General features: G+C 52.8%; 6 protein-coding genes across 6 annotated transcripts; 3 read left to right on the forward strand and 3 right to left on the reverse strand.

The window, feature by feature from the left end:
* Window positions 1-5,820: 5,820 nt before the first annotated feature.
* On the reverse strand, window positions 5,821-6,990 carry A1O3_02055 (alcohol dehydrogenase; the record flags this gene model as incomplete). The annotated part of the gene is made up of 2 exons (XM_007732198.1): window positions 5,821-6,114; window positions 6,196-6,990. The coding sequence occupies 2 exons, from the start codon at window positions 6,988-6,990 to the stop codon at window positions 5,821-5,823; spliced, it is 1,089 nt and encodes a 362-aa protein (XP_007730388.1).
* Window positions 6,991-8,507: 1,517 nt separating this feature from the next.
* On the forward strand, window positions 8,508-10,317 carry A1O3_02056 (uncharacterized protein; the record flags this gene model as incomplete). Its single annotated transcript, XM_007732199.1, has 3 exons — window positions 8,508-8,709; window positions 8,756-9,179; window positions 9,276-10,317. 3 exons carry the CDS (start codon window positions 8,508-8,510, stop codon window positions 10,315-10,317), a joined length of 1,668 nt encoding a protein of 555 aa, XP_007730389.1.
* A 1,102-nt stretch (window positions 10,318-11,419) lies between these two features.
* A1O3_02057 (uncharacterized protein) lies at window positions 11,420-13,590 on the forward strand (the record flags this gene model as incomplete). The annotated part of the gene is made up of 2 exons (XM_007732200.1): window positions 11,420-11,633; window positions 11,690-13,590. The coding sequence occupies 2 exons, from the start codon at window positions 11,420-11,422 to the stop codon at window positions 13,588-13,590; spliced, it is 2,115 nt and encodes a 704-aa protein (XP_007730390.1).
* Window positions 13,591-15,892: 2,302 nt separating this feature from the next.
* On the reverse strand, window positions 15,893-18,371 carry A1O3_02058 (uncharacterized protein; the record flags this gene model as incomplete). The annotated part of the gene is made up of 2 exons (XM_007732201.1): window positions 15,893-18,178; window positions 18,252-18,371. 2 exons carry the CDS (start codon window positions 18,369-18,371, stop codon window positions 15,893-15,895), a joined length of 2,406 nt encoding a protein of 801 aa, XP_007730391.1.
* Window positions 18,372-19,042: 671 nt separating this feature from the next.
* A1O3_02059 (uncharacterized protein) lies at window positions 19,043-21,424 on the forward strand (the record flags this gene model as incomplete). The annotated part of the gene is made up of 1 exon (XM_007732202.1): window positions 19,043-21,424. One exon carries the CDS (start codon window positions 19,043-19,045, stop codon window positions 21,422-21,424), a length of 2,382 nt encoding a protein of 793 aa, XP_007730392.1.
* A 159-nt stretch (window positions 21,425-21,583) lies between these two features.
* Window positions 21,584-22,516, reverse strand: A1O3_02060 (uncharacterized protein; the record flags this gene model as incomplete). Its single annotated transcript, XM_007732203.1, has 1 exon — window positions 21,584-22,516. The coding sequence occupies one exon, from the start codon at window positions 22,514-22,516 to the stop codon at window positions 21,584-21,586; it is 933 nt and encodes a 310-aa protein (XP_007730393.1).
* Between the last annotated feature and the right edge of the window lie 57 nt (window positions 22,517-22,573).

Here is a 22,573-nt window from a genome sequence, read left to right on the forward strand (position 1 = left end):
GTGTGGAGGTCGGGGAAAGGCTGAGGGACATGTCAGTATATGAAGAAGTCTTGATGACCGGCCATAGCGACACTGTCAACCACAGTGATGAGGCTAAGACAACGGCAGGGGAGGTGTAAATTAGACTTACCGGAAAACGATCGTAAGTTATGGAAGCCAGTTTGACGGTTTGGGGGAGTAAATTAACAGAGATATTGGCAAAAAGCACAAAGCGAGTGACTGGGTACTAAACGAATGTAGTGGGCGAGGCCAATGATGCCTCAAATCAAAGCGAGCGACTGATGCGAGTTGTTATCGTATAGTGGTCCTTTGAGATGCAAGGATGGTGGTTCTCGCAGTAAACATTCGATAATTGGTAAAACTGGCTGGAGGTTGAGTGGAAGAGGTTTCAATCTGCTGGCTCCGTCTCAGATGTGGGAGCGAATTGGTGGACTGGCTACCCAGAGCAGTGAGCAATCTAGGTTGACGTCTTCCAGGTGGCGTGGGGTAGCTGCTCGTGATGGTCCCGAAAAGGTTCGAGGTTCGGGAAGCTGAGGCAGACTTAATCTCGAAGACAAAGAATGCCGGCCGTGTGGAACGAACTATGCACACTGATCAGCCAAACTATCGCCAGGTGCGTTGAAAATCCTTCGGCAAGGACATTCGCAAAAGTCATCTACCTTTTTCTCGATTGGATATCGCCAAGATCGATGGTGCAAGTCGTGAAAGTAGAGGGGATATTGGGAGAAGTGAATCGTTTTGTGACAGGGCCTGAGACAACTGTTATTCTCGCCCGTTAGTAGGACATCCAAGTGAATTCCTCGCGGTCTGGGTATTGAGAATGATCGATAAATTAACTCCAACGTAAGGACTGAGATTTCAAGCAAGGAGAGGGGTGGGCTAACGGCTTGAGAAGGGTATGGAGGGTTCCAAATCTGGTAACGAATGACGATAGAGGACCGGTGTTATACTGACCCAAGCCTCTGGATTGCAATCTGGACCAAAAGAAGGACCCGTTCAAGCTGGAATTTCTCCTTCTTCTCTTTATCTGCCAAGTACCCAGCAGGGTGGTCCACGGACGGATAGCAGCGCAGTCGCCCTGACGAGGGTTTTGCGTAGCGTAGGCCTGGCCCTATTGATATTGAACTGGGGATATCGAATTGAACCGGAGACGAAGTGTTTCTAGCTTGTATTCGAATTTCGAGAGATCTGGATTCTAGCGAAGGTATTGCCCTACGAGGTAATTCGGACGAAGTTGGGCGCTTGGAATGCTTGGTGAATACAAAGGTCCTTTTGGGGGGCTTTTCGGCGAATGAATCGAAATCGAAGGACGTGAGCGACTGATATCCAACGACGGAGATACAGAGACTTGAAAAGCGAGCGAAAGGTGTGTCTCGAGTAAACGAAAGTATGGTCTGCGAACAGAGCCAGAAAAGAAGTCGAGTGCAGGCAGAGCGAAAGTCGTGGTGATGGAGAGGTGGAGCGGGAGTGGGAAGAGGGCGATCCGAGGAGGGGGACTAAATGGCTATATCGGCCTCGACCCAGGGACGGAGCACCTACGGCCTTCGACACCTCGACAGGGCAGTGGAAGGCGACGGGTGTTCAATCAGAGGCTCGGCGACTCGTCTGCGCGAGTTTTGAGGCAGGCTTAGTGGCAGTGAAGGGCGACTAGCCTGGAGTCGGGCTGATGGAGCAGATCCAGTGTGAAGGGGACGAGGGAGTGGATGAGCGAGGGCCAGAGAATGGGGATTGGTGCCGTTTGGTGGTGCCATGATGGCCGGCAGGAAGCGGCAGTGATCCTCTGGCGGTGCTGGGTCGGAGCCTGTCCAGTGTCTGTCCCTCTAGGGCATCTGTCCCATGGGATGCGAGGCGAGGCGACGTGAGAGGGAAAGACAGGATTAGCATCCAGTAACATGTTGGCTGTAAGCGGGGACAGCGGCCGGTGGTGGTAGAGCAAGGGAAAAATTGTGTCTTTTCCTGCGCTGCCCTTCCAATAACGGCATGCGAGTGGTGCACTTCTTTTTGCCCGAAGTACCACCATACAGCACCAGCAACCTGTCACTCCTGCAAGGCCATACGGATAGAACATGGATTGCGATTTTGGCCTGGCTCATGCTCTCCTGCCTCAGTTCCTCCTGCTGATTCCCCCAAATTTACAACTAGAAGAGCAGGGAGAGGACACGATCCTCAACCACGCAGGGGATAGATAGGCTGTGTACGGATACCAGAATGGATACACCTGCGGCAAATGCAAGTCTTGAGTGAACATTATTTTTCCGTCTGCTTCACAGAAGTGTGTGGTTACGTGTGCGATACGAGAGCGGCGACTCGTGGTAGCCCGAGCAGGGATGATGAGTGCTAAAGGCGGCCGACACGCCAGCAGTAGGAAGCGATCCACAGGGAGGAGCCAGGGCGCGGTGAAGCTGGGGGCGTGAGTTTGGATGGGCTTTTGCACAGCCGCAATCGAAGGATGGAGTATGAGCGACGTACTGGGTGGATTCGTGTACGAAGGCAAGATGGCACCGTGAAAATACCTGGTCCGCAGACAGCAGTGGTCAGGTAGGTAAGGTAGATACATGATAGTAATGATAATACAGCCTTCAAAGAGGCAAAAATACAACCATCTCGAGTTCCGCTGTTTGACCAAGTAAGAGAAAATACTCTCCTGAACATTGCAGCTGGATCGGATGCCTTAGGTTTTGCTGGATTGTGGATGGAGTCTGGTGAGGTCACCTTTGGACGGCCGGAGATCCTCACCTCTTTGGCTGCGGCCTAACTTATGCTTCCCTGCCGTCCACCTCCCCCGGGCTTTCTCTAACACGCTTCGTACTGGAGGTGACCATACTACAGAGTCTGTCACGGAAGAGCAATGTCATTTGTGACCCATTGGCTGGATTGTATCGCACGATACCGCAACTCTTGAGGTCTGCTCCTGCCCCTGCTGCACCGCCCCTTCGAACTGACGCCCCTGCAGTGGTCTGCTAGGGACCCCGCGGAAGACAGGCCACATTCTTTCTATCTTTAGTTCAACCGAAAGCCTCCTTGGCCCTAACCTGGGTTGAGCGTAGCCCGACAGACCGGCTGGGATCTTTTGCCTCCCGAGCCCCGATGCGTCGCGCTTTACTGGATTGTCGAAGGTGCCCGTGAGATGGGGCGCGGAGACCAGCCAACGTCAAAGGCCGAGACGTACCGAGAACATTCAGCTGGGAAGGAGCACGGAGAAAGAAATCTGTTTACATATATGACAGTCGCGTCCACTACTGACCGGCTCAGCGTTTGAGGTAAACATTAACGCGTGAAGGCCTCCTGGCGTCGTTTGTTTTTGCTCCGACCCCCTGGAGCCGTCAGTCATTGTATCAGGAGCATCGCCCGTTGATGCATGACCCCCCTGAGCCTGTGCATACAAAATACGAGCCGGCATGGTCGATCACGGATATCCTTCCATTGCCACTTGTCACTGCCCCATTGAGACCAGCGTCACGCGTCGATGGTAAGCCCTTGGGTGAGTAGCGGTATTGGTGAGGGCGACTCTTGAAAAGTTCTGTATCTCTCCTCTTACGCCACTATTATATTCGGCTACAACCTCCTGATTAGTAGGATGACATCTGCTTACTTCCGTAGACTCCTCCAACTAGGTAATAATGAGGGCTGCATTTGGTTCGACTGTTCGCCTATACACCTTCAGCCAGCCACCTTGGACTTGGACCTGCAGTCAAACAGATACGAAAGCGCTTGTATGACCCCGTTTGTATTGTTAAATGCTCACTAGACACTGTTCCGGTAGGAGTCTGGGGAAGTAGCCTCTAAGGCGGTTGTGGCCCGGCGCCGTTGTCTAAACCTGGACACTGTGATACACCGGCCAGGCGCGGCGGCGGCGATGACAACTCGGAAGGGTGCGGAAGGAGAAGCATCGCATTCGTTTTCGCAAATCATCCCGCCGAATCTCGATGACTTCAAGGCATCCATGGAATATACGGAGTACTCAGCATGGAGTGTTTCAGCATTATTATTACTCGTATCTGCACCGCCATCTCTCAGAGTCCAACAACGCGAGGCCCACCACTGTCTTCCACGGAGTAGAGGCCGTTTCCTTCCTTTATCCACTCGTCGCCCTTCTTCGGTTGATGCCGGATCCAAACATCCACTGTTTCCTTGATTGCATGGATATTCCATACACACACAGCAGATGTCAGCGCAGGAACAATCCTCCAGGCCCAGTCAGAAAAAGTCTAGGCTCCATTCGTATCGTCATCAATTTTTGTACGTGCTGTGCGTGCACATCTGCAACTCTACTGGCAGCAATAACAAAATCATGTCATGACCGCGTAATTGTCTTGCCACAAGGGTTTGGGACAGGCTTGCACGAGCATCCGATCCCGTCTCGCATTGTCATTCTTGCTGCTTGGGGCCTGAGGCGCAGCCCTGGACAGTAGTTCATGATGTCAGGCCGACCAAGCGCCTCACTGTGTCACCAGTGCCATCACCACAAGATGCGTGAGTCTTGGACGCGTTCTGTTGTGGGCAAGAAATGTAAGGGGAAGGAGATAATCTCCTGATGACAGCAGTCGCCCCCTATGAGGCTGTGAAGAAGCAAAAGCGTTAGCATCCCCGTGGTTGGACGCGCCCTGTTGTTTCTATATTTGCTCGACCTCCTGGCTGGTTCGGTTAACAAGCAAGGGCTTCCTTAGGCTTGGGCTATGCCGCTGAGGCTTGCAGGGGCACCCGTTTGAGAGTGAACCCTTTTCGAAAGGGCTCGGTGCCTGGCAGTGCTACTGATGCGAACGAATCAGACCAGGGGCTGCGCGCTAAAGCACGCGTCCTTGGTATCAACTCGAAGTGGAAATGCGCCAGGATACACCTGGTCACAAGGTTGGTCATTAGCCTGATTTGTGCAACGTTCCAAAAGAGCACAGAATGTTGTCTCGACCGTCATCTACCTCCCTCTCCCTTCTACTGGAGCCATGGTGTGGCCAACCAAGCTACACAGGTATCCCTGGTTCCTGAACCAGTTGCAAACACATGGTGGAGACCATGTGCAAGGAGCACAGCCCTGCAGTTTGGTCGAGCAATGCACTGGATCGGCTCGCTTCGTTTGCGAGCTCACCTCCCAGCAGCCTGGAAAGAAACATTTACACAGTTTGCGCAGCTCCAGGATCGAGGGCGGATCAAGGGTCTGTCCCGCCCTCATCCTGCTTCCAGCCCCCAATACTGTTCGCTTCTGCATAGGGATTGTACATGTATCCAGTTTCAATGTTTGTCAAAACCAGGAACAGCGATCCTTCTGCTCATTCTAGACCACTCGTTGCGCCAAGAGGAGGACGAGGGCTGCATCGAGGCTTCCCGGCCAGGCCAGACAACGAAGCTGGTGTCCTGACTAGGACGACTGGTCGTGTTCTGTGTTTCCCCATTTGGTTGTCAACCTTGACCGCCACTCGACGTGACATCAAAAAATGCTGCAAGTCGATGCCTGAGATCCTCTCTTGGGATTTTTCGCCCGCTTTCTGCCACGCGATCATGCCTGATACCGGGCTAGACCTGCAGATCTGCAAGTCGTCAAAGGGCTGGGCAGATGCACAAAGGCATGGTCTATCTCTGGGTCCCCTGAACAGCGATAGTCAATCTCTTGCGGTCAATTTTGGGGGTTCTATTACAGTTGATTGAATACGACTGGTTGGACAGTGGCATAAATAGCAACGGTGAGTGGCGATAATGCATCTCAGCCCATGCGAGTCAAACAGCTGGCGAGAGACAGCCAACAACATATCAAGTATTCATTGGCGTGATATTGCGCCGCAGCTGACCGTACAAAATGCAGGTGCTGGGATGGTCTAAGAATAACAATCACAGCTTACTCTCGGCGCCCGGTTTGGAGATTTCGATCACCAGCTTGCCGAATTGGGAGCCTTTCTTGATATCTTCGAAGAGATCATTGATCGCTTCCAGATCCAAGCCTTGGACGACCCGCGAAACGACAGGCCTTGCCTTGGTTGATCTAATGAAGTCCACCATGTCCTTGAATTCTTTCCTCGATCCCATAGTCGAGCCTTTGAGTTCGATGTTCTTCAAAACGGCCTGCATCAAAAAGGGCATCTTGGGCCCAACGGTCATGCCGTAGATTGCAATGACACCGCCCGGCTAGAAAGCTGTCAGTGGACTGGACCGAGTAGGACCGAACGACTGTAGGGAATCATCGAGAAGCTGGGAGCAAACACCCACCTTGAGCAACTTGGCGCCTTTCTCGACCACGTCGCCACCCGCGCCATCGACAATGGCATCGATTTGTTTGTTTTCTGCCGGCAGCAACGCCAACAGCTTCTTTTCCCAAGTCGCTTCCTTGTAATTAACGCCACCCTTTGCCCCCAGACCGATGGCTTTCTTGATCTTTTCTTCGCTGCCACTAGTCACCCAAACGTTGGCGCCGGAGGCTCGAGCAAACTCCAGTGCCATCAAAGCTACGCCGCCACCAATGCCCGTGACCAAGATATTCTTTCCAGGTTTGAGATTGTGCGCACCGCACTTGGTCACTACCGCGCGCCAGGCAGTTAGCCCGGTCAATGGGATTGCTGCCGCTTCTACGGCAGACAAATGTTCAGGTGCTTCCTCTAGTTCTGACTCGTCGATGGCCACGTACTCCTGCAGCGTGCCGTTGGGATTCGTCTTGGTGCCGCCGAGGATCTTGTACCCGCCCTGATCCTCGGGTCCTGCAGGGTCATCCTTCCAGCCAATTCCCGGGTTCACCACCACCCTCTTGCCCTTCCATTTGGGATCAGCGTCGCTCCCCACCGCAATCACAGTACCACTACCATCAGCAAGCAGTGGGATTCCGAATGCGGTGCCCGGATACAAGTGTTGACGGATGAAGAGGTCACGGTGGTTGAGTGCAGCTGCGTGGATCTTGATGATGACTTGTCTGCCTTCGGGCGATGGCGTCGGCACTTCATCCAGCGACAGTGGATAGTACACGTGGCCGGGCTTGCCATCGACCTTGGATATCGAGATTGCCTTGGGCATCGTGACACGGATATCTCTGCCCAGAACGGAGTACAGTGCTATCGACGATACTCTCGCGGCCCTTTAGAACAACCGAGCAAAAGCCGACAAGTGAGCAGTGGTTGTATCGCTTTGTAGTCTTTCCTATCGACACAGCTGAGATTTGCTCAAGACTGAAGGTCGAGAGTATTTCGCGGGCTTGTTGGGGTTTGGGATGATGCTGATGGCGAACAGCGAACAATGGTGCTCTTAACGTTACGCCTGCTCCTCCTTTAGGTAGGTTATTAATTCACGAGTGAGTGATGATGTTGACAACAACCTTGGATGGAGATCCCGAAGCGCAACCGAGGTTAAAAAAGTCCACCGTCTGTCAGCAGGATGATCTCATGCTGTGCATATAAGTACTAAGGCAGACGTGTGTCAGACAGGATTTAATTCTTTAGGGCTTAGGCATCCGGTCCCAGAGCAGAGCGACGCTCGAAGCGATGATGGTTTTAGGGCGACCTATTCCATGTCGCCGCTGGCAAGCAGAGAGAGACAACAACTAATAATATGTACTGCGTATGTGTATGGTATGCAATAGAGCACACTGAGGGCGATTCCCAACCCTCTGTCGGCCTTTTAAGGCGCTCACCAGTCACCCACAGTTGCAATAATGTCCTTCGTAGCCTAAGCCTCCGTGACGAACCTTAGGCCTAGGGACTTAGGGAGCCTAAAGCTTTAGGCTCTTTAGGCCTCCTAAGCCCCAAAGACGCCGGCGATTGGCGTATGCCCAAGATGCTGATAAGGGCACGAAGAGGAGGCTAAGGAGGCCTAAGCCCCTAGGCCTGCTAAGCCTGGCTGTGGATCAGCCACGTCCGCCCAGACAAGCAGACTCAGGCTCCCTATCGCTAGTAATCATCCGTATGTGTACTCCGTATCTGTACGTCGTTCAGGATCCGGCCGTAGCATCAATCTTTGTCGCGCCCTTTCAGCCCCCAACCCGAAGTGCGCCTGCCTTGAAATCAAAGGTGGACTTCAGTTCGACCAGACACCAGACCGAGTCACCACAGCCACACAACCGTAACTGTACAATAACGGTTGATCAAGTGTGCGCTCTGGCCTTGGTTCCCGCCTGTCCTGTCACTTCCGATACAGGCTGGTCGGCCTATTGATACAGCAAAGCAAAGCAGGACCGAGGGAGTCGGCCATAGCGAGATATAGCCTCGTTGAGAGTGCATCCTCCACCGTGACGACGTTCAACAAGATCCCGCTTCCTCGGACTCAACCATCCCGACAACCAGAATGGGCTCCTTTGGTGAGGTGACGGAGTTTGGACACGGCTTCAGATCGCAGTTCTTGTTCGATTCCAAATATACCAGTCTAAATCACGGTATGCCTCCAACTCCAATCCCATCTGCATGCTTCCCTCCATGCCAAGCCCTTTCGGTATCGTCTGTCTGGGAGTGTCACTGGCATGGGATGTTCAACTCCCGGCTTCAGTCGTTCTTTGCTCGAAGCTTCAGGGGGACTGGGGTGCACGTTGAACATGATTAACAATGATTCTCTCAGGATCGTTCGGTACCTACTCTTTGCCGGTGCGGAATGCCCTTCGAGGGTATCAAAAGCTAGCTGAGGCCGCGCCGGATAAGTTCTTGAGATATCAATATATCGATCTCCTCGATAAATCGCGAGAACGAATAGCGCGGCTGCTCAATGTCCCGTCTGACGAATGTGTCTTTGTACCAAATGCAACCACAGGTAAGCACACTTCTTAGCTGACTGTTTGCGGAGACTGACCGCGCAGGCATCAACATCGTGCTACGCAATCTCCAGTATCAGGAGAAAGACTGTATAATCTACTTTGATGTCGTCTATGGAGCCATTGAGAAAACGCTGGTTTCCCTGCTCGAAACAAACCCCCAACTTACACTGCGCAAAGTGGGACATGGACAGGACTTTGGCTTCTCACTTCCTTGCACGCACTCCGAAATCCTGAATGCATTATCACAGACCATTTCCCGCGTCTTATATGATGGGCTCCGACCCAAAATCTGTGTGTTCGAAACCATAGCCTCTCTGCCCGGAGTGCGGTTTCCTTTTGAGAGGATCGCAAAAATGTGCAAAGAATACGACATCATCAGTGTAGTTGATGGCGCCCATGGTGTTGGCCAGATTCCGCTCAATCTGGCCGAGCTCGATGCCGATTTCTTTGTGAGCAACTGCCACAAGTAAGTGAGACCGAGACTCTTCCAATAATTCACACTTTGCAAGACTGGTGTCTATATCGAGCGATGGGTATGTGCATGTGTTCTGACCAGGCATAGGTGGTTGTATACTCCTCGAGGTTGTGCTGTGCTGCATGTGCCCAAGCGCAACCAACATCTGATCCGGACCACCTTTCCGACGTCTCATGGATACCAACCACCAAAGTCATACGCATCCTCAATCCCAAATCCCCTCCCGCCGAGCGACAAGTCGGATTTCATAAACCTGTTCCAATTCGTCGCTACCGCCGACAACACCCCATTTTATTGTGTGCCGGCCGCACTGAATTTCCGACAGAATCTCTGTGGCGGTGAGCACGCCATCTATAACTATATTCGTGACATTGCTCAACGTGGTGCGGATCTTCTTGCTATGATTCTCGGGACCGAGGTCATGGACGACCTCGACGTCGGCTATGGCCTGAAGACAATGGGAAGCTACGAAGCCAGCGATCGACGAGATGGAGGAAGGACAGGTTGGGCTGGCAGTATCCGGGATTGTGCCATGGCCAACGTTCTACTACCAATCACGGTTGTGGGTGCATCTTCTCGGGGAAGCATCAGCATGGGGCCTGGTGGAGCGGGAAGTGCAGGCGGCCTCTCGCCTGCTCTACGACAATCCTCCTATGGCTTCCCCAGTACCGGAGCAACAACACACAGTCTTCGAGCCAGTGCCACAGGCGGCACGTTGGGCGAGCCTAGAATGTCCACGTCTCCACTCAACTCGCCGAGTGCGCAGTCAGCAGGGCCCGTCGTTGTCCAGGAAGCTGACGTTTCAACACACATTGCATGGATGGAAAAGACGCTGGTGGACAAGTACAACACCTTCGTGGCCATCTTCCTGTACGACGGAAAGCTGTGGACGCGAGTCTCAGGCCAGATCTATCTCGAACTCAAGGATTTTGAGTGGCTGGGTGGCGTCCTGAAAGCCCTGTGTGAAGGGGTGCGATCCGGGGAAAGTCTGCGGAGAAAAGACCAAAATTCGGCCCCCGACAAGGAATTCGAAGGCTTCACATTGCAGTCGCCGACCCCGTCGAGACAAGGGACAGGAACGTCGGTGAGAAGGTTCGATGTTACGAAGGGTGGATGGGTTGACACATAGAATCCGGGGTTGATCTGGCTTTGTACGGAGTATGAGGAGGTCCGCATCATGGGGCCATGTATGCGACAGGTGTACCGGACCTGTTGGGCCGTGGTGGTGGACCAAGGGCGCGTGTTTGAATACAGGGCAAAGGGGATTCTCAGTATAAATGCGGAGACGTGACAGGAGTTGTCCAATTTGACGTTGTACATGTGAGTCATGGAAGCAGCAGAAGGCACCTCAGCATCGCAATGCCGGCCATGCCGTCAATGCCGTGTGGTATTGCCTCAGCCTCGATCGCAGGCTGGAGGGAGCCATGACTAAGAAGATCTGATCGTTGGGTGGAAGTGAGCTTCTTCTACTGCGGTGCCTGTCGGTGCCTGTCAGTGCCAACCTGAACTCGAACAGGAAAACTCTGAACCAGCACGTGAATGGTCACAGGCCAAGCGCCAAGCGCGTCACGAGGCGGCCAAGTTCCCCGGATTTTTTTGCAGCTGCAATTTTCAGATTCCCGCTACGTAATTCCAACCGTGCTTTGACACCACAATATTCACTCACCTGCACACGTTTCTCCTGGTGGCCTGAAGCCTCTGTTGTCATTCTTCGTCGAGATGATGAGCAGCGGATGGGCCACGACGTCCCGGATTCCTCGGGGCAAGTATCGCCTACGCCTGAGAGCCTGGCCTGCCAGCAACAGCCTGTCAATGCAAGGAAGAATGCACTTGCGAGATATGTCCGTTGCTAGCCACACAGACCACATGCACGGGAGACGGTGGCACTCAGCCACTGCTTCCGGAAGCCTAGCCGCCCGGCCCTTGGAAATGGAAAAATTGGATCAGAAAATCTGGGGAGTATGAATCATAGCCTGCCGTTAACTGCTTAGTTGACAAGCCTTGTCCGTGGTACGCGTTATGTGATGGCAATGTTGCCATCTGCGCCAAATACGCAAACAATGACACAGATTCTGTCTCTTCCACCCTTTCCGCTGTTTCCATTACCCCCATCTTTCCTCGACAAGACCTGTACCCTTGCATTTGGCATTTATACGGTGTGGAGGCTGTCTGACCTTGCTCCTTGCACCTGACACCCGCGAGAAGCACATAAGCCTGCATCAGACCAAGCCATGGCTCCGACATCGCCAACAGACTCTGGGCAGAACCAGAACGCTTTGACTAGAAAGACTCAACCTCATCGACCTGACACTGAAGCCCCATTCAAAAGCCTAGAGGAATTGGCCTCTCTTCATCACAAACTCGATCGTCGCCACCTCCTCCAGCCTCCAGAAGACATGAGTCAAACCAGGAAGTTCTCCTATGCTTCCGTCAAGGAAGAGCTAGGTATGTCATAGTCTCAGCCCCAGTCCTACCGCGTTGCATACTGACACGGGTTGTAGGTGATGGCCTACCTCAGTCGTTCGAGTCCTCCCTATCGAGCAAAGACCTAGAAGAGGTCGAATGGATTGCATGGCCCTGCAGCCAGTGGTGCAAGTCCAAGGGGCTGTGTTCGTTTCATTGGGGTGGCTCGCATGAAGACCATGTTCGGAATCGACTCGAAGGCTACGCTCGTAGCAACCCCCGAGCACTCGAAAAGATCCTCGACGAACTAGACAAGAGAAGGGCTGCACAGAAACTCTTCAACCTTCCTTTCGCCGAAGAAATCACTCGAGTCCATCCTCGGCCCGCCGATTTCAGCCTCGAAATCTGGAGGGAGAAGGTCAGAGACTCACTAGGCCCAAGAGAGGCGTTGAATGAAACAGCCATCGATGATTTCGATGATGCTGTTTCGGAATGTCCAGAATGCCCTCAAAGTCCTGGGCCATCGTACTTGGAGTCCATGCCGGAGGAGATTCTCGAGTTGATCTTCTCCCACGTCACCGTCGACCATACCGCGGACCCTTATGCACGGCCTCATGTCGACTTGGTTTCCTGCTCGTTGGCCTCCAAGACCCTCTACCCTGCTGCCCTGCGAGTCATGTATCGACACGTCTCTATCCCCCAATCACGGGCGTTCTCCAAGTTTATGCGCAGCCTCAGGGAGAACGACAATGTGGGAGAAATGGTGCAGTGGCTAGATTTCTCCCATTACTCCAACATGGGATTCGGCAAGGATCGCACCACGACAAATCAGACCCCGTTTCTAAAACCAGAAACTCTCAATGCATGCCTGGATATGTTGCCAAACCTCCAAGCTTTCCTGGTCCACGAACATGTGGACGACGAGCTCGACATCAATGTCATCTCCAAGGTTTTTGGCCTGCCATTGATACAAGCGCTGGATTTCTGTGCCTGCTCCTCTCGGTCTTTTGCTGAAGCATTCACTGCTGTCACCAGCCGGCTGTCTGGGACTGGACCTTTGCACAGCCTTAAACGACTCTCACTCCACGAATGCACTACTCTTCAGGAACCTGTCTTTGAGGCTCTCCTCCCACGCTTGGTGAACCTCACTCACCTCGACGTGGCCCACACACTCATCAACGATACTGCGTTACTCTCAATCCCACCCACCGCGAAGATTACACACCTTAATCTCGAACGTTGCACGCACCTAACAGGTCCTGCGGTGGTGAATTTCCTGACCACCCACCCTGCGGTCAAGGAGAGTATTGTCTATCTCAATCTCGCATCTGACTCATCCCGCCACCGACTCTTGACCGAAGAGGATGTGAGGCAGGTGTTGAACTCACTCCCACCAACACTGCGATCACTCAATCTCGGTGGGGCAAGAGTGAACGCAACCCACATCCCCTCACTGAAGAGACTTGCCACGCATGTGGAGGAACTTGGCCTGCGCGGTGCCAGCCTCAGCCTCGGCTCAGACATCAAACGACTCTTCAAGTCCGAGGATGACACCGAATCGGCTTCCTCGTCTGGCAACTCCGAGTCGGCTTCCTCGTCCTCTGGCAACTCCGAATTAAGCAACGGTAGCACCGCCACCGCCATTCGCTACCTCGACCTCAGCGATATATCATCCGTCACACAGATGTCTCTCAGCTACTCACCCAGCTCGCTGGTTGGCACGGACACGCTGCCACTTGAGGTCGTGGAACTAGGCCCCGATGTGCTGCAGGAGATCAAGCGTCGCAATGCACACATCAAACGCCCCGACTGGGTGGTCAAGGAGCTCGGCCGTAGAGGCTGGTTTGTTCGACAGCCTATCGAGGGTGGCGTCGAAGCCATCGACGACGGTTGGCGTCCCTGGAAGATGGGCGCCAGATGGTGGGGCATGCGCAAAGTCCCTATGGTCGACCAGGACGTCGGCGGCATGTATGGGTACTTTATGTTCAAGCGATCATAGAGTGGTTGGACGTGGGCTTTGATTGAGTGGTCTGGTCGCGCAAATATCTGTGTGTCTGTTTCACCGGCGAACAAGCACGACTTCTGTTCGATGCATTGCGTTTGCATTGCCTTGACCTTATTGCATGGCACATGGCACATGGCGAGCACGACTTCTGTTCGATGCATTGCATTGCGTTTGCGTTTGTAATTGCTATGGCAATTACCTTGACCTTATTGCATGGTACATGGCGATGGATGGGGTCTCTGCAATTGCTCCTGACCTTATTGCATTGCATGGCACATGGCGATGGACGGGGTTTCTTTCCACTTGGTTTCATGTTATATTCTGGTGTCAAGGATCGGACACAAAAAAACGAGGGTTTCTTTCGGAATCTAATGATTAGGGCGAAACTGGGCATCGGTATGGGCATTCTTGGGATTTCGAGTAGGATTTCATGCATTGCAATGGAATGGATTGGCATGGCATGAATGAAATGAAACGGACTTCCACGAGGAATGAGATTATGGGATATCATTATAATATACCTAGGTATTAAGACATTGCTTTCATAGCGTATGGTCTTACATCCAGACCATACTCCTCAGCCAGCTGAAATACCCTTTGGGTCAGCCCACAATCCCGTCCTGTCCTGTCCCATGATCATGGCAGGCAGGGCCGTCATCGACATGTTCGGCAGCGATTCTTGCTTGGCGTTGGATGTCGAGAAGTCGTCTCCTTCCGACCACGGCCACGGACCGCATTGTATCCGAATTCAAGTCCATCTAACTAATCCTCCCAGGCCCAGCGAGTAGAGTGCCGGGTGTTCGAGAGACCACAACCCTGTGCAGACGAATGTATCTGTATCTGTATCTCTATCCTGTACAATTTCTGATGTGATGTGATATGTTATAGCCTTAACCGATCATTCGATAGGAGTCCCAGGTATCCCTAACCTCTCATTCAATAGCAATCCCGGTATCTTGTAGCGGTTGAGCAATGGCTTTTTCTGTGCCGCACCGGGTATTGATGCAAGCTGGCTCGGCAGCCCTTGTCGCCGCATATTGAATTGCATCCACCTGTGCAAAATCCTACTGGAGAAGCCCAGCACCACGTCAAGACCTTGTAGATATAATTCGACCAAGGGTCGCAGAAGACGCCCTGGCGCGTCGGACGGCGCGGTGCGGTTCTACGTCGTCTTCTTCGGCCCAGAAATGTTCGGGTACAGCCGGCTTAAATGGTAATTGATTGTGGATTTCGCTTTTGGCGGAGGTTTCTAGATGCGCCGAGTCGGAGGGTCAGTGACGGACATTCAAGGAATGAGTACTCGGACAAGACGGAAATGGAGACACAGGGAGTTGATGGAATCACTGCTGCAAAAATTGTACGAAAAGAAAGCGTAAACGTACAGGTGCGTCCATACACTCGCGTAGAGCTTTCTCTAGATGGCCGCAGCCTCCTGAGGCGGCGCCTGCTGCCCAGCAATCTGTCAAGGAGAAATGTTAGTATCTTCATGTGAGGGATCGGACAGTTGAAAGTCTCGGGGAAATCATGCATGAGGAACAGAGACGCGGCATATGGGGCTGTGAATTAGGAAACCCTGGAAGGATCGCGCCCGAGAACAGAGGATCGGAGATCTTGCGCATTCCTCCCAACTACACAGATACGCCTCCCTGGATGGAATCCGTCGAGCGCCAAATCTGGCAAGGTACACAGGGTTGGTGCAAGGGCGTGAAGGAGAGGACGTACTCAACATGGCACTCATCGGCCCGAGGCAAGGGTTGGGTTCATGTTTATCCGGGTTTCTGATCTTTAATCGTGTGACCGTCTGTAGTCTGATCGGGTTGACGGCTGTCGAGGCGCCTTTGGGAGGCATTTTGGGAGGTGTCTCTCCCAGCAAAGGATCCGGCGAGGACGAGAGATTCGAGTCTGGGTTCGGAGCGAGGGTCGTGGATAGGTTCTAGTGAGATGTTCTGGTGGCTGCAATTGACCGGGCACGACGGAAACTCTTATGTCGCACCCAAGCGGCCAGTCTATTTCATCGAGGAGAGCTTCAAGAAGGCTGCGGGCAGGTTCCGTTGGAGATGGAGCTGCGCCGTCGACTTTTTGAAGCACAGCACCATTCAAGTAAGTTTGGCGGAGACTACGCCAAGAGTACGGCACAGCGTTGTATTGCGGTATGCAAATTGTACCTGTACATGTGCTACGTATTACTACTATGGCACTATAGTTTGATATACGTGATGATTAGACTGTTCAGTGTATTCGTATGTAGCACCATCTGGTGCGAGACTGCACGAGATATGCACCTTGACACACTCGCTTACCATGGTCCACCAAATCCCTCGAATGTACTTCGTAGACGAACCTGCGGAGGCCGGTTACGACCATCACCAGCCGGTGATGTCGTTTGGGTACCATAGGCGCCGCCATGGTTGTCATCCAAGGTCGGTGCAATATACCCTTCGGTCAGCATGAGTCGATCAGGATCATTACAAAAGGCTTCGAAGGTGGAGTCATCCGCAAAGCCGAAATCTCGGAGGCCCTGTGTCCGATCCATCGTCCATTGAGTAGTGTCGAGTTGGGCCATTTCATGGAACAAAGCATCGATCTCATCTCCATCAAAGCCGGGGGCCGTCGCAGTCATTCTTGCGAGGCTACTTTCGTCCACCAGAACAGAGTCAAAGGCGTGTTGGGTCACGTTCCTATCTATCGCACCGTAGTCAATCGATGTCGATGCCATCTGTGATGCCTGTTCGGCTGAACCGGTAAACAGTGGTATGTTTGGGTATTGGAAATCCTTGGATTGAATCGTGTCTGGTGCCGTTTCATTACGATCAATCTGGCTGGTTTGGTAGTTGACGGAGTCTCTTTGCCATGCGCCTGACGACGTGAAGGCGAAGGCTCCAGGATGCTGGAGCATTTCTTGGGAAGCTGAAGGCACCGAAATAGCAGAATGTCCGGCAATATTTTCGGATGAGAGCACCTCGGGTCCAGGCCGTCCTATATGGTGGGTGAAATTCGGCCAGGTTAACGCTAACCTCGATTTAATCTGATTGACTGGGTCAGAAACCAAGTGTCCATGAGGTTGTAGGTCGATCAAATGGCAAAGCACTGTCATTATGGAGGGAACACCGCATCTGTCAGGACGGTTCCAGGCATGTTCGAACAGTTCCAAGATGTTGAAAAATCTCCTTCCAGCTTCCTTTTGAACAGTGTCGGATAGCGGCGAGGTTATTGCCATTATAACAACATGGCATGCTTGCAGCAGCATCTGGTGAGGCGGCCGTGGTTCAACCTGCATGATTTGGAATGGATACTTTCCTGCCAATTCTGCCAATGTTGATATGCTAGAATAATCTTGCGTCGGTAAAGGCTCCGTGGTACTTTGGCAAAGCTCACTCTTGAGCAAGCCATTAGCAAGCATGCAGAGTTCCGTCAGGTGGTTGAAACAACTGATCACAAATGCTGGTGGCCGAGGTCCGTTCGTGTCCCTCTCGGCCACTTCCCATGGCTCCCATTCCTCATGCCCGTCTTCGTCGAGGAGTCGTATATGCGTCAGATGCTCGGTCCGTAGATGCGGTGGCTTTCTCAATCGAATTGAGATGAGGGTATCTAGGATGAAACAGCCTTGTAACGCTGCCGTCCATCTTGGGTGTTGGTCTCCAGTCGAATCAATCCCATCGAGCAAGGCTCGCACCGCGAACCCTACTAGTATCCAAGCCGAAGACGGGTTCGTGCTCCCAAGATCAAGGATGGCAAGTAGAAGTAGAGCTTGCACATGACCGAGAAAGAAAGGACCAGATTCTGTTGGGATTAGACTTCGAGCTATTGACCGCATCTCAGTAACCGTTGGATCTTCACCCGCTGTGCTTGGGAGCCTCGATTGCAGTGTTTGTTGTTTTGTGTATGCACACATAGCCCATATATAGGCGAGATCTGAGCTCTGTGGCTGGAGAGGACTAGATGATCGGGTGTATTCGTAGTATCTCTTGAGGGTGTAAGGTCTGTCCAAGATGGGAAACCAGCAATGTGTATACTTGAAGTAATGGTCCATTAAACTTGATGTTGAGCGTGGCAAGGCTATCGATACTTGGGCTGAGGACAATGGTATCCTGTGAGGCAGAGAAGTGGCCTCGTTTTGGTCAATGTCGGTCTCTGTATGTGAAGTCGGAATTTGCGCGACTGTGAAAACAGGGGGCATTGTATAGACACCGGCGGAAGTGCCTTGCAACGAAGTCAACGGTTCGCCGTCGTCCTCCCTTTCTCGCTTTCGTTTCGGATTCGGCTGAGAATGCTGCTCAAGTCGTGACAATAGCTTGTCTAACTCAGACAGCACACTGGATTCTTTCCAGGCTGTATGGAGGTCATCCCCGTACTTGTGGTGGTTCCAGACCCGAAGAAGTTCTTCCTCGTTCTCTTCCATCACTCGACGAACGGTATCGTCCAGTCCGTGTATCTTTTGTACCATCACCGCCCAAAGTTTCTCCAGGCCCCGAACATATCCCTCTGGAAGCCCTCTCTTCTTGGTTCCGGCGACGTATAGACAAGGCTGGGAAGCGTTGAAGCAGTTCGAGCATTGCGGTTGGGTTCCATCACAGCGGTCTTTCTGCGAAACATGAAAATGACCATTAGTTCTATGCTTCCTGCTCTAACACAGGGACTCCATATGGATGGCCTACTCTTGTCCGACACCGAGCACAGGCTTGCGCTACCCGGGCCCGGGCTGGTCTCAAAACATCGTCATCGTGTTCACTCGTTTGAGGTGCTCTTTTGTTCGCGTTTGCGCCGGTCGTAGCCATTATGAGAAGGCTGAAACATACCAGCCATATTCGAAGAATCTGTAGCTCAAGGGAGGTGAGCGGGAAGACGGAGTTTTGGCGAAGGCAATCCACATGTTTGCTCCCTCACAGAAAGAGCAGGAAATGCCAGGTGCCGCCCACATCTAACGTGTGGTTTGTAGCGTGCAAAAGTTGGAGGTTGAGAGTGAGGGTATTCAGAATGCGCGCCTGCGGAGTTTTGCAGCCAAAGAGCGTGACCCCGAGACCATGGAGGCTTATTCAACCCCGGCTTCGACCATTGGCCTCTCTCATTATTCCCTCATCGGGCTGGAGGACTCCAGAGTATTTTACAGTGTCCCAAGGACCACAGCAGGCCTTGCAGTCTCTCCTTGAACCCGTGGCGCAGGCCGAGATGCTTGAGCTCAACATCGACGGTCTGCCTTGATTATTTCCACGAGGCAATGGCGTTCACCAGGCACCTCGCTTGACAGTTGATCATGGACAGTGGAAGCAGAATCGACCACGCCGAACAGAATGGGGCCAATCCGGGGTCCCAACATGAGCCGTCAGGGATTCCAGGGTCTGGCAGAAGTTCTCCTCGTCACCTGGGCCAGCGGTTGTTCAACACCATCCACGATGGTCCTACTCGACAAACAACTCCGAGCGGCCTCCCAGGGGCGTCCTCCTCCGACATGCCCGCTGGAGGACGGCTCTTCCATCCCGACGCGTCTCTTGTCTTGATTGGAATTCGCGCATCCGGGAAGAGGTCTCTAGGTCTCATTGCTGCCACTGCTCTTGGGAGGAGATTCATTACCGAGGATCATTACTTCCAAAGCGTCAATGGACTTTCCAGACAAGACTATTTGAAAGCCCACGGAGCCGGCAAATTCCACGCGCAAGACATTGAGACTTCCAAGCGGATGCTGGAGGACAACAAGTATAGATGCGTTATTGAATGTGGGCTGGTGAGCCTCACCGGCAGCTTTCAAGACTACCTGAGGCGGTATTGCGAAACAAATCCCGTTGTATTCGTGCTTAGGGACATGGAGCAGATCAAGACGCTTTTGAATCTGGATGAGCGAACTACAAGACTGCTCGAACAAGGGAACCTGACACATCGGACCTGTTCCAATTTCGAGTTCTACAACCTTGAAGATCAGTCGGTCAAGGGACCTCTGGAGTCGGATCTGGCAGATCGGGCCTCGCCCAACTATTCGTTCAAGCTCAGGAATGCCCAAGCCGACTTCTCCTCCTTTGCACGATTCATTACTGGAGCCCACCCAGTGCAACCCAACTCCGATTCCCCGTTCTCCCTGGACATTCCTGTGGAGCTGCGAGCATATACTCACGCTCTTTTCGTGAGGCTCTCTGACTTTGGTGCTGAGAAAATCGATTTTGCTGCATTGGAATCCGCGGGTGATTTACTAGAAATACATGTCGATCATTGGAATTCCAGCACATCCAGAATGTTGAGCAAGATGATCGCTGTCGCCAGGCGAGCACTCAGGATTCCAATCCTACTCTCGGCAAGTCGGCAGCTCTCTGAGCCGTCAACGAGAGAAAACCACTTCCCAGTCATGATGCAAGGGCTACGGCTCGGTGTCGAGTATATGTCAGTGGATCTGGACTCCGAGGACAGCGCCATTGCAGCCGTCAGAGCTGGGAAGGGATACACAAAGCTCGTCGGCAATTATATCAACGAGGTCGCGGATGATGTTGGTTGGAGAGATGCTAAATGGAAGAACATGTACAACAGAGCCATCGCTTTGAGGTTCGATATGGTTCGGCTCCTAAACAATCCAACGTCACGCCATGACAACGAGGCCTGGAGCTGGTTTGTGGAGGAGCTGAAGAGTCTTCCCGAACCTAGACTGATCGCAATCACATTCAACACCGGCGGCCTTGAAGGCCGAACGTCGCAGATCATGAACCCTATACTCACTTCTGTGACCCATCCAGCTCTCCCTACAGCACGCGAAACATTCGACCGCCTCGGACCATTGCTCTCATCCAGAGAGGTCATTAATTCACTCTTCGACTGCTTCGTCTTCGATTCGCTCGATTTCTTCATTGTCGGAGCGAATGTGTCTGGGTCACTGTCGCCCGCCATGCACAATGCAGCATATGCTCTCCTTGGGTTGAAGCACCATTACAGCACCAGGAACATCAAGTCATGGGCAGACATTGAAGAACTTGCTCGAGACAATACCTTGGGCGGCTTGAGCATCGTACAACCATACAAGGTGAAGGTTGTCCCGAGGTTAGAATCACTCAGTGGCCATGCAAAGGCGATAGGAGCAGTCAACACGCTGATCCCCCTCCGAGCAAACTCGGCTGGTGTCGTGCCCTCATTGGAAGTGCAGGCGCAGGAACGGAATCGTGCAGGGCGCATTGTGGGATGGTTTGGAGAAAACACCGACTTCATTGGGATAATGAACTGTGTCCAGGGAAACCTTTCGCCCCGAAATGCCATTCAACCAAGGACTACAGCCCTGGTGATCGGCGCTGGTGGCATGGCGAGAGCCGCAGTATATGCCATGTTGCAGCTGGGTTGCAAACATATATTTGTGTACAACAGAACGGTCGAGAATACGAGAGCTATCGTCGGACACTTCAACCATTGGGCCAAGTCTCAGTCGAACGGGAACGCCGGTACATTTACTCCAGAACCGGTCGAGGTGCTGGAATCTACAACCGAACCGTGGGGTGCCGGTTTCCTTCTTCCAACTATCGTCGTGTCCTGTGTCACTCACGAGCTTCTCGACGGAAATCCAGGAGCGAGCTTTGAAATGCCAGAGTCCTGGATACAGTCACCGAGCGGAGGGGTCGTTGTCGAGATGGCTTACATGACGAGAGAAACGCCGTTGGTGAAGCAGATGAAGCGTTTCCGTGAGGCCACTGGGAGACCCTGGGTGATCGTTGACGGCATTGAAACACTGATAGAGCAGGCAGTTGCTCAATTTGAGTCGATGACAGGCAGAAAAGCACCAAAGTATTGCATGGCGGATGCTGTTCACGCCGCACTTGGTGAAAATATGTCGTATCTGGCGGACGGGGAGGAATTCTTCACATGACCACACCCCAGGGTGGATAAAGGTATCTTATGCATAAGGGTGGGAGCCAGAATAAAAGGCGGTTTCTCCAACACCTACTTCGATGGGCTTCCGGAGATCCAGCTCTCTACCGGGTATGGGATCTCATCTATGCCTTCCAACCCCGAATTGAGCACAAGATCAGTGTGCCGAGACCATTGCTTCTTGCACCGCCTTCCTCGCCACATCTCTCAACCTGTCGTCGATATCTCTTCCGGTCCATAGGCTGGCCTGAGCCAACCCTTGGCCGATCATGGCTTCAATCCCACCGATCACTTGCCAACCACACGCTGTAGCAAGCCTGGATATTTCAGTGTCAGGAGAAGGATGGTAACACATTTCCAACAGGGCGCCTTTGTCTCCTGATTCTAACAAAGCCGCCAGCACGTCTCGCGCCGTCTTCTCATCTTCGGTGACGGGTAAAAAGTCCGGCACAGCACTGACGATTGCGCGCGGAGGTGGCAGCTGTTCCGCTTGTTCTCTTGTTGAGACGTAATAAACCAGGTCGTCGTCCATTCCCTGAGCATGACATTCTCGCAGTACGGCTTCAACTTCCCCGACGTCCCGGTTGACTATATATACTGGCGAACAACCCATGAATTTCTGGAGTGTGTAGATGGCTGCTCTGCAGGTGCCACCTCCCCCTACCACCAGTCCAGGCTTTCCTCGATAGGACGAGCCCTTGACATTGGTGAAGAAGGCGTCACGGATGCCTACACAGTCAGTGTTCGTCCCGCAGTATATTCTTGACCCGTCTGCTGCAGTCTTGAAGAAGATGGTGTTGACGGCTCCGATGGCTTTGCTTTCGTTGGTGAGTTGGTCAAGATGAGGAATCACCGCGACTTTGAAGGGCATGGTGACACCACTGCCCATGCATTTCGGATCACTTTTGAGATATGCTAGAAAGCCCTCTAGGTCAGTTGTCTCGCAAAGACACTGGCCCCATGACTGGCCCATGGCCGAATATATTGCGTGGTGTAGCGACGGAGACTTGGAGTGGGCGATTGGATAGCCCACGAGATAAGCTGCACGCTCGAGGGAAGAAGTGTCTGGCGGCGAGAAGGCCATGGTCATGGTGATGAATGCCAAATCTCCAGAGTTGGTTGGTGTTGCGGTGGGCGTTGGGTCATG

This window comes from Capronia epimyces (genome assembly GCF_000585565.1).
Source record: "Capronia epimyces CBS 606.96 chromosome Unknown aczIQ-supercont1.2, whole genome shotgun sequence".
NCBI classification, from domain to species: Eukaryota; Fungi; Ascomycota; class Eurotiomycetes; order Chaetothyriales; family Herpotrichiellaceae; genus Capronia; species Capronia epimyces.